Source organism: Ischnura elegans, chromosome 2 (genome assembly GCF_921293095.1).
Source record: "Ischnura elegans chromosome 2, ioIscEleg1.1, whole genome shotgun sequence".
Taxonomy (NCBI): Eukaryota; Metazoa; Arthropoda; class Insecta; order Odonata; family Coenagrionidae; genus Ischnura; species Ischnura elegans.
In genome coordinates, this window is record NC_060247.1 from 100,478,009 (window position 1) to 100,490,291 (window position 12,283).

The window sequence follows — 12,283 nt, forward strand, 5'->3', positions numbered from 1 at the left end:
TAAACATATTTTAATATCCACTCAGCGCATCGCGATGATGTGTTCAAATTTTTAGGAGACTTAAGCCCTATTATCGAGCTTGCATGAAGCGAGATTATCAAAGTAGCCAACTTCAGACAAAAAATAGAGTATTTACATCTTATTTTCTTTGTGTACTTGGGAGAGAAAAAGCAGAAAAAAATCCTCTCCCATTATAAACAATTTACTTCATTAAAAAAAACTTTTAATGTGCTCATTGGAAGAGCACCCATTCCTAGAACATTAAAAACTATAGTACATGACTTTTTAGCATTGCGTTTGCAATTTTTGGAAAATATAAGCCTTTCCATATTCAGTTGAAAGTATGCACTGATTATTCCTAGATCCGGTCCAGTAGCTGTATAGAAAAAAAGACATCACATCTTGAAAAATGCCTACTCTGTTAGAGTACACCGATTCATAAAGTTCTTGCCAAGGAAAACGTAGATTAGGAATGACACTCATACTTGTAAAATAGCTACCGTGACATCTTCTTTAAAAGCTAAGATTCAGCTCATCAGTTCGGAAAATTAATCTGATACTTCACCAACAATGAAGCTAAATTCAAATATTTTGTCATTGTAATTCAATTATGCTTAAATGGTAGCAATATGGAAGAACAGAAAAGGAATACATGAGAACGAAAATGAAAGAAGGCGATGAATGCGAAGATAAATAAAAATATTAAAGCCAGTATAATAATGCAGCAGCTAAGAAGACATGAATGTTTTCATTTGCTTGGAAGTGAGACGAAAATCTGAGAGTACAGAGCTATAATAGGAGAAGTAAATTAATGAGAAGAATGACATTAAAATAAAAGCTGGCGTATGACGTACGAGCAAGGGGATTTAACATTAGGAAAGGACGAAGGTCATCAGAGTCATTAATTATAAATATATCTCGTACTCTTAAGTCCACAGTGGAGAATAACGCCTTCATAATGAGGATAAAAATCTGCTTAAAGATAATGGAAAGCTTTTAATCCAGGGATTTCCAAGAACTAAAATGGGAACAGAGAACGAAGCTGTATGAAAAAACTTTGACTTTTTTCATCACCACGGATGCTATTTTAATCCCTAGCATTATTTGCTAAAGCAACCAGGTCGAATCTACAATACAACCAAGACAAAAGTTATAATATGGAGTACCATACCGTAAAATCGTTTTGTTTTGTTGCGTTTATTTCGCTTCCATATTTGAAAATTAAAAAAGAAACCCTATCTACGTATAAATATTGACCCTTTGCCAAAACTTTTATTTTTTCCCATCAAATTCTAAGTAAATCCATTTACTTCGCTATTCCCAATAAAATAGCCGTTAATAAAGCAGATTAACTTGTTAATATTCATGAAACCACTTGCTCTTTTAAGAGATGAGCCAGTTTATCTGTAGATTGTCCTCCCGCTTTCATTTAAAAAAATCCAAGTTTCAAACAACTGGGAAACTCTGAGATAATATCACCATTATATCAAATTCTAAGGGAGCCATCGAGACATTTTTACTCTTGCACAACCATCCGAAGAAGCTTAATGACTTCATTTTGGCTTTTTCAAGCTTGGATTATTTTTTACGCCTAGCTTTCATTTTTAATTCCTTCTATCTTAACCCTTTCCACGAGCGGGTTAACAAGAATTTCATTTTAAAGATTCAAGCTATTTCTGATTTTTTTATTTTTTTTGAGAAAGAGAAGAATTTTCGATCAATGCCCGTGGACGAGTAGAACAAAAAAAGCAGGCAGTTACAAATCGAAAAGTGCAGCACAGGAGTGCAGCCGAAGTCTAGCCGAACTTTTCTCCCAGCATGTGTAAAAGCTCTTGTCTGTGCCTGAAATATCGCTTTGTCGGAGTGAGGGATTTCATTCCGAAGAGCGGACTTCCTCGTCTCCCACGAATAAAATATACCGCCGCCGACGCATCGTGAAAACGACCAAGGCAGGCTTAAAAAGTTTCGAGTCTACGGCGCACTCTCTGGAATTAAAATCGCGATAAATCCTTTAAAGAAGACGCCATGGACTGGGTTTTCTAAGCGTCTCGTACGCCCCGCCACTATCGGCAAGGACGTGATTTGCAGCCCCGAAAAGGAAAACATTAATTAGATAAATCAAGCCGATAATTCTCTTTTAGGATACACTTTTTTCCAAATCACTGATTAAACAAGTTGCTTTTTTCACAGTCACGCGCACGATTGCATTGTTATACAGAGTGTTTCAGGGTGATCTGCATTCCTTCAGCAGGTGGTAGGGGAGTCAATTTTAACCAATTTTTGACCATAAACATGGGTTCGGAACTCCTTGGTTACTGAGGCATAGCAACGCTTACAATCTGTTGGATTCACTTTGTAGTTACCATGAAAACCGTTTTTATTTTGGGGGTATCCAGCATTTTCGACATTTTATTTAACACTCTGGATTTTTAAGGATATTAAGTAATTAAGGGTTGGCGAATTAAGTAATTAAGGGTAAGTGACAATAATTGTCTGAAATTATTGATCTTTCAGCTTGATTGAACAAGAGCTTTGATGGTGGCAACTGAGTTAGTTACTGAGAAAATAATGTAACTATGAAAATGCAAATATATTTTTGGGTGCACTTTTACTTGCGATGAAAACGGTTTTTCTTGGGTATGAAGCCTTTTTGACATTTTATGTAATGCTCGGCATTTTTAATGACATAAAATAATAAAGGTTGGACAAAAATTTGCGATTATAATTGTCTGAAAAATTTATTTGATAATGGATGAGATAACGCATTCGTATTGTTGATACTCGCTCAAGGCTCTCCTTTAATTAAGCTCAAAGATAAATTGTTTCAGAAATGATTGGCATAGAAACAATTTAACTTTTCATAATGTTTGCCGATGCCATGAATGCCACATTTTTACATACGCTTCGGTCTAAATTTCCTGCAAAGGCGGGTTGAAAAAGAAATAGCATAAATCGAGAATCCATCGCTTTCGTTTAATTTTAACTCAGGGTGGAAGAGAAACAAAAAAAAGAGAGGCCAACTAAATTTAAGGCGGGTAACGCAACGGATCATCTAAAAATGAAAACCTAAATTTGGCGGTTCTATCGCAAGCTTCTGATCCATAAATAACTATCAAACCGTAAGCCTCTCAGGTTCGGTAACAGCATCATTCTTCGCTCCTAAATTCAGTCTATTAGGACTTAAAAATGATAATTCCAAAGGACTTGTTCTCAAGTGTGCACGGGCTGATATAGTTATCCGTTTTTTCGTCACTTCTACCTTCTGTTGGGTGCGTGGTTCGTACCGCCTTGATTGAAAAGTCAATCTAAAAGTTATTTAGGCAAGATTAGTTACTTACACCTATTGGCAGTAATACATGCAAGACTCATAGATCAATTCTATACTTAAGAATCGCTAAAATGAATTACTTCGTAGATACACCAAACATTTTAACAGCTTATTGGCATGTACGCTTACAAAGTCCATTTCTGCTCATTATTAGAAGTAAAGGATAATTGGTTGGGCTTTAGAAGTACTGCGACATTGCATTCCTATTTCAATGGTAGTGTTGCATCTGACTGAAGCTTGTGTATATGTTAGGTTACCAAGGGATTGTTTAAAAAAAAGGGGGAGATAGTTAAGAGGGATTTGGAAGGATTAATTTGGGAAATAAGTAGATTGTATTGACTATAAGGAATAAATGAGGTTGGAAGTGGATTTAGTGTGATCTACGATACAGTAGGGATGTAGGTGGCTTTGAAAATACGGAATATGCAATTAGTTTGCACACTGCAACTGATACGTCCGTGATTTGCGGGTTGCTGACACAAGGAAATTCCTGTAACTATATTGCTGCTCCGGCATTCAGTCTCAGAACAATGAGATGGTCGCAGGGTGATTGTCGGAGTGTACGTATACAAAGGGCAACTCAATGAATGAGAACAGAAGTTAAGGCGAGGAGAATGTGGAGCGACACATAAAATAGCACCTATGAGTATCTCATAACATCGTTGCTGGTTATGAAATATGAATGTCCGTAGCAGTTATTCATTCAAATGCGCGACACGGGCCGAGTTGGTGGTGTTTTAAAAGTACCCAACCTGATAACACAGTCTGCTAGCAGGTGAAACAAATGAGTCCCCAGATCCGAGGTCGATCGTAACGACCAAGAGGCATGGGAGAATTCTTTTCTTTTTTTAATGTCCTTAGTCAACGTACAGTAAATAAAGCAGAGAAAGGCGCAAAATAAACATCATCTGTATTGAAATAAAGGTGCAAGAATCATATGCATACTTTTTCCACGCACATCGTCAGTCACTCATTATAATCACCGTTGCCCTGGGTGACGAGGGAACTTTATGAGGAAAAGAAACAAGGCCAGCTTGTCTGAGTTGTCGGCCTTGAATTAAAACATTCCCTCATTTTCCCAGTCTTATCTTCGACTCATATTTTATCTCTCCATTTTTATCGATTGTGAAACATGGGCAATGCCCAATTGGGCATGTCTCAAATGAAACTATCTAGTTATTAGTTAAGCATCATGCCCAAATAATTTCATTAGCTACCATACAGTTTATGGCAGTGAAAAGCTAGTTTCCTCGAGGTCCCAATAGCTAAATCTAACCTCAAAGTGTAAAAAAAAACTTACGAAGGCCATTCCCTGAAACCATCTCATTACTAATTTCTGCAGTTTGCCGTAGATAAGGAGATGATAAAAGTATTAATGAGTAAGTTTTCATATTGTGGATAATATCAATCCATTAAAATATGCCACCTGATTTTTTTTTAGTTTTCGTTAGATAGATATTGCAAATAAACTTCTAGTCCTTTCCACGTAAGTTAAAATTTTTAAAAATATTTATAAGCCTTAAAATATCCTAATTTTGAACACTTAAGTTATAATCTTGATTGATAAGGCATATAGTCGGTAAAGCAATGGTAAAAACTCATCACCGACTTATAAGCAAGGCTTCAATTTCTTAATACTTATTCTTAAACTAGATTAATAATCTATGTCTCATTATTCTCAGTGAGCAGTTTAATTATAGAATTTTAAAGTTTATTCGCGTCAAATGAATTTGAACCTTAACAGAGACTAACATTTTTCCGATGTGAAGGGAAAAATTCATCAAAATAACGTTTTGACAAACCACCGCTATTATTTTTAGGCTTTGCGCGAGACGCATAGCTTATAAATGCGTATTTTACAATAGATGAAATAGTTTTTCGAGGTATGGATGATAAAATTACATTCTACTGGATACGGTTGACTTATTAACATAAATAACGCTTCCAAATGACTAATGGAGCGCTCTTTGACCTCATTATTACCGAATTACGCGATTAGGAGGCAGTAGTCGATTGCTTTATGTGAACATGTTTTTAATTAAATCGCCTAGATATTAGTTTGGCATCACAGCTTAATGATTTTATGGACGATTGTATAGATTACAGCACCAAAAATGGACGAAAATATGTGACTAATGATGAGGCGAAGTAATATTGCAGTTAACCGAAACACGCCCTAATACCAATTGAACTGTGAAATACAACTGTGAGTTTGCAACGGCGAATCGGTTTGCACACGAAACAGAATAAACACATAAAAACACCACGCTCACCCCGCCGAAATTGCGTGAGCTCTGCGCATGCTTCGTCTGCATGGTTGAGGGCGCCAAACGCGTGGGATTCGCAAACAGGTGAAATTTTTATGTCTATTTGTTCAGGATTTAATTGAGTGCCGAGTTAATTAACGCTCCGTGGAATAAAACTGCTGCAAAACTTGCAAACAGACTGAGTTAAACTGTATCGAGTGAAGAAGACCTTGAGGATGAAGTTCTCCCACCTTTCCTAAATGTGAACTGCTATAAACCCAAGCAAAATAAACTAACTCGGTGATGACGATATGCTTCCAATATTACACTCCAAACTAATATACAGTAGAAGCTTTTACGGTAGTTAGACTGCTTTGGTTTAAGTGACAAGAATTTGGTGAAACTTTGGTCACATATTATTAAAAAGATGTACTTTCAATGATTCTAAGAAAAAGGATTCCGATGAGCCGTTTATGAGACAATATATGACGGTAAAATTAGGATAATTTAAAATTCGCTTTAATAATCTGTTTGTAACAAGAGGTTGTGGACACAGGACTCATTAGAAGCAATATTTTATGAAAAATCTAAATATGCACTGGGAAGTATATTTCCATGATAAAATAAGAAAGATATTTTCGAAAAACTTCGTGAAACTGGCAAGGTGGCTAGAAATCTCTGTTACCAACATAGCAAAACGAAAACCACTACACCGACTTCGGCTAAATTACGCAAATATATTTAGTTTCCCGACTTTTACATACGTTTTACATATCCTTTATTTATAATTATAAATAAATGTATTTATTTAGGATTTAACACTTGGATTGTGAATATTTTGTCAATAGTGCCGTCAACAGTTCGGTGTGCAAAGGTTGGAAGCAGTGTTGAACGTAATCAAGTTGACTAGGTACCGTAAATACCCCTCAAAAATCATTTTTGACGTTTTCGTTGAGCTGAGGTGAAAAATTACACTCAAATTTCACGTCTAGTTAAGTTTTCTTTATTTTTTTTGGCGACTCTTTTGCTTAAATAACAAGTAGCTCGAATAGGTACATCACTTTACTCCAGCCGACGCCGCTCTAACAACCTGCAATAGTTACTATGGCGTATTAAGTTTAATACTACCCAACAAAATCCATATCCCCAACGCCTCATTTGAAATAAACGACTTTTTAGCTGAAATTATTTACGGATTCCTGAATATTTACCTAAGTTCTCCCCGGTCAGTGGATCCCCCTACAGTAATAGAAAGTTCATTGGGGAAGACTTATTTATCAGGAAAAAATTGAGCAAAAAGAAACTTTTAGATTTCAATTAATTAGATTCCAGCATCACCCTCTCACCTTACCTAAATATGGACTGCTGGGCAATTCCATTTGTGACGGAATTACCTTCAGAGAAAAATATGCCATAGAATATTTCGATAAAATTGTAAAATACGAAATAATTGCTAAAATTCTCCCTGTGTATGATTAAAAAACATTTATGAAGGTGATTTTCATATGCAGAGACAAAATTAACTATCGAAACACCTTCTAAATATGCCCAAAGTTAACTTGTGACGGAATTACTGCCGGGTCAACCTCCTAAGTGTGATGATTGAAAACATCTTCAAGACTCTGTGAATCGAAGTATGATTTGAAAACTCTTAATAAGGCTCTGAACAATGTTTAAAACACCGATTTCCTAAAATTCAATCATTAAGCTGTTGATATATCAAGATAAAATATTTCCAGCCGAAGTTTTAATTCGAGAGAAAAAGTTGACATTTTCATGGAAATGCCCTGCTACAAACCCAAGCAAAATAAACTATCGCAGTGATGACGATAATCTTCCAAAATTACTCTATCAGCTAAGAGCAGATCCAGGATTTTTTTCTGGGGGGGGCACCAGGGTCTTCTCATATTTGGGATTAAAAATAACATGCAACAATTTCTCAACGAAATATACTCTTAAATTTAATATTATGTTTTAGTTATTATTATTTAATATTAAAGTTATTAATATTTATAAATTTTATATTAAAATATGAAATGTATTACTTATTTGTATTAAAATATCGTCTATATTTCAAGCGTGTGGGGGGGTAAGTGCCCCCCTTAAATCCGCCTATGTTCCCAACGTACGTACATACAGAAGCTCTTTGACCGTTTATGTAGCATGTTAAGTTTAATCGTGCATAAAAATATCCAGATCATCAACGTCTCGTTATAAATTTTCAAAAGTTTTGACCTGAAGTAATTTACGAATTCCTGAATGTTTTGCATGCGTTTTACGAATTACCTTATGTTTTGCATGCGCTCGTTCCGCCCAATGAAATTAGTAGTAACAGAGCATTTCTTGGACCTTGAAGAAAGAATGAATATAAAAAATATGAAGGTTCTACGCCGCACGAGCAATAATTGGGATCTCATCGTGAAAGAAGCAATACTTATTAGTCTAAAAGAAAATAACATCAATAGAGACAAAGGCTTCCAGCTAAGCAGTATGTGAGAGAGCATAATCAACAAATACGTACGAAAACAACACCTATAGAGAAGGAATCAATCAGAGCTCACTTGAATGGCACTCGAGGGTATAAATGCCAACATTCTCCACATTCTACCCCTGAAGAAGATAGTAGACTCAGGATTCGAAACGTTGTGACCAGTTACCCAAAACAACACCCGGCCGGAAACCCGAAATTTATTCCTTGAGAATACCTGGATATTTACCTTACTCCTCTCCAGTTATTGAGTCCTCCTAGAGTCATTGAAAGTTAATTTTAGAAGACTCAGTTCTCAGGAGAAAATTGACTAGACAGAAACTTTTCCAATTCAATTAATTAGCATCCAGCACCGCCGAAAACATTTTAATTGCCTTTGGAAGCCTTAACTGACTAAAATCTTTTTCTGGAAACTCTTTTGGCTTCAAATTGAGAGAGAGAGGCACCACAAAGCTTTCAATTTTTCCAACAAAATATATTTTGGCTTCAGAGTAACCGCTCAACGTCATCGTAATGAGAGCTTACAATTTAATTGGAGCTGGAGAGAAAACAGTTAATTGGAGCTTGATGAAGAGAAAACAGCTATTAAGTGGCGTAATGCCAGTTTGCATTACAAAAGCATGTTTTTTTAATCGAGCCATCACTATCTGAAATATACTGTTTGGCAACCTGTTCATGCTGCTTCTCCAATTAATCTCCTTTGGAGGCATTTGCAAGATATACAGCAAGGATAAAGTGGGATTAGTTTTCCGGTAGAAATAAGACTATTAATAATTGTAGGGCTCGTTCTTCAAAGGATTTATTCCGCCAAAGTTTTCGAGCGTCTATGCGATTAAGTCTTTTGGAACTAGATTTATTCCCCCACAACGCTTGGGTAAGCTCTCTAGAGATGAGGTACGCTGAGGGTGGTTTATGGGCTTTGGCTTGACATAAAATAAATGATCACTACAAAGTAGAAGGTTATAACGATAGGCATGAATTAAAGTCAAATCTTCTAGTCTTATTTATACGTAACTATATTGATAATTATATTGCGGGTATTAAAATAATTACTATGGCAAATAGGACGAGTACACGATCCGATTACTGCTCTAAACTTATAAAAATACAATGAGAATACAATGAGGACTCCAGGAAACTTGAGGATCAAAGCGAGAATATAATGGATGAAATAAATTCAAATGTGGGCATCATAGACTCTTTTGCGGGAGTGGAAATACTTTTGGATAACTAAAGAAGACGAATTTTAATTGATACCTAAAAATAGAGGAGACAGAATATACATCAGAATATAATCATGTTGACATCGGAAAGCTAAAATGAAATGGTCAGAAAATATAGTGATACTAGTGACACTGTGTGTAGTAAATATAGTGATATAGTGAGAAAAATAGATGCTTCATTAACAACCACTTTATTCTACTACAGTAGGGGTAACCATGGAGATATAAATTGCAGGAGAGCTTTTGTTAGTTCACAAAAAATCAGCATATCATTGCCATTATACGAGGATTAATCGAGAAAAGCTAAAATTCATCTTGAACCGAGGAAGATGCGATGCCAATCGACTGTCGTGTAAACTTCATAACGTCTTATGAAATCGATTATATTATTTGTAAGCGGTCTAATCTGCGATTTGTCGAACATATCTGTTATCACTAACGATAATAATTCAACTAAAAACTTTGTACAAACGCTAAGGCGCTTAAACCTAAGACTTTATTCGTTTCACGGAAGGATTGATTCGGAACTTTCCACTTTTCTCTAAAAATTGCAGCAAAAGTGGGGCAAACTATAGGAACAGTTGCTGTACGATAACAATAGCAATCTGATTTTTCTTGCGAGGAAAATTATTGATTTGAAACATTCCTCTTTGCCCTGAAACTTGAATCAACAGGTTTATATTAATGCTACAGGAGTATGGTGGCATTAATGTTATGCTTTTGCTCCCAGGATGAATTTTTCACCTTCTCTCTAAGCGATGCTATATTACTTAATGCTGCTTTGTTATACACTACTAAGACCCATAAATGATTCGATACTTTTTTTCTCCTCCCCACTAATGTAGCAACGCCCCATCCAGCAGACCCTGTGGGCGACCCTGCAGAAGGAGGCCAACTGGAAGTGCCTGGTGCTCACGCTGCTCATCTACGGGTGCCTGGGTGCGGTGACGTGGTGCCGCCTCACCGAGGTCACCAAGGTGGTGTTCAGCGTGTGGCTGTCGCCCATCAAGCGCACGCCGATCCAGACATCCCCATGCGGAGACGGCTACGTTTACGTGCCGGTGGCCTTCATGGCCATGCTCTACCTCGTCTACCTGGTCGAATGCTGGCACTGCACGGCGCGGCTCAGGCTCGAGACGCCGAAGGTGGACATCGCGGCCGTGACGGAGCGGGTGCGGCGTCTGCGGGAGGCCAGGCCGCTCGTCTGGTGGAAGGTGGTGTGCTACCACTACGTGAGGAGGAAAAGGCAGGTGACGCGCTACCGACACGGGGACGCCTACGCCGCAACTCAGGTGAGAGGAAAAATTCGACATTCTTACCCACGATGTCCTACCGTCTCTATGAACTAGTTGCCAGCATGTATATTACAAATGTATGTTCTACGAAAAATTTATGTTCCATCTTTCAGATGATATAAAAGCTTTCTCTTCTGTTCTCTTGTTGACCTGAGAATGTCTTGACTTCTTGCACACTTCACGCTGCGTTAAAACGAAGTTCGAGCGTTGCTCCTGCGAAGGCTCACGGCTTCTGCAGCCTATTGCGTCCAGTGGCGGAGACAGATGGGTCGCGGCTCCCCCCCCCCCTTGCGGGCCCGCCCTTATTGCCAAACATTGCAGAATAACAATTATAACATTTTTATATCATAAGATAGCATTGCGTTGTATATGTGTGTTATAAATTTGATTAAAATTATGATTATTTCTAATTAGGATTTCAATCAAACTTGATTAATTTTTTATTAGGATAAAAGTAAAGGTAACTCAAGATATCTTTTGCGCCCCCCCCCCCCCCCCCCAATCGAGTTTTTTCTGTATCCGATAATGACTGCGTCGCCATATTCTCGACGGACTCGTTTAATGCATAAATTGTAGAGGTGTAATGCTCAACATATCTCTTTTATATGGCCAGATATCGTCTTGAATAATTCAAACGTTTGAATAATTCGTAAAAGTGCGGGAATATTTGTCAAAATTAAAACTGGCTCTAAAATCACCCTAATAGCGCAGTCGGCAAAGCTAAGGTGCTTGAGTTGCCCACAGAGCGGAAATAAGCAAATAAAGGAAGAAGAATTACAAGAGTACAGGGGAGTACAGCCATTAAAAGTTTCATTGCTAATGCCCAATTCTAAATTAAAGCGAATGAAGTTTGGACCAAATAACTTATTCTTTTATTTTAGCTTTTATTTACCTCTGGTAAAACAACAACAGCCAGAAGCCAAAAAACGCCAGAGAACCATTTGAATGCTGAAATGAAAAGCTTTTCTGCCCTATCGTGTATCATATGTAACGTCCAATGTTCTGGTGTCCAAAGTTACTTCATTTTCATCCCTTATAATAAAACATACTTTATAATTCATAATATGTGTATTGTAGCCAATACAATAACAAAGTTTCAAAAAGAAATTTTAAATCCAATGATAGTTGCTAAAGATTTAACTGAACACAATTATATCAGAAACCGGTGAGCGTATACTCGTGAGAAAAACATCGACGGCAAGAATAGAATGATTGTAGAAGTACAAGGTTAAAGTATTCACCTCATCAGATGTCTGATGATCAATTCTGAAATATTTGAATTCATAAAACTGCGACCTGTTGAGGCAGCGCTTCGTCTACTGAAGAAGGCCGTGAGGGTGTCTTCCATGCCTAGTAGTCTTAAGGTTTTGGGGATGCCTTCGTTGCAATGAAATGCATTCCTTGAAGACGTGAAACAAATAATGGAATTTTTTGCTGTTTTAAACATTAGGGTAGTGAAATAAGCATTCAGCATTATATAAAGCTCTACGAATGGCTTCAGCCAGGAGCAGAAATATCATCAAAACCCAATTTTAACGAAATTCCCGAAAGGAAATCAAGCTGAAAATGATCCGTAAAATAAACGTGTAAAAAACAAGAAACTTCAGTTCATTTTCTGTCCTTCTACTGCGCCATTACTGAGAGCTGAATCAAGTATTTAGTCATACCGGCCATATTAAGAGGACGCTGCCTTTCTATCGATC

At 37.1% G+C, this 12,283-nt stretch overlaps 1 protein-coding gene across 1 annotated transcript in view; it reads left to right on the forward strand.

Moving 5' to 3' along the window:
* LOC124153224 (transmembrane protein 151A-like) overlaps nt 1-12,283 on the forward strand; it is a 135,592-nt gene that overhangs the window by 55,083 nt on the left and 68,226 nt on the right. Inside the window, exon 2 of the mRNA XM_046526323.1 lies at nt 10,131-10,577. Within this exon, the coding sequence (XP_046382279.1) occupies nt 10,131-10,577 (447 nt within the window). The remainder of the gene's footprint in view (nt 1-10,130; nt 10,578-12,283) is intronic.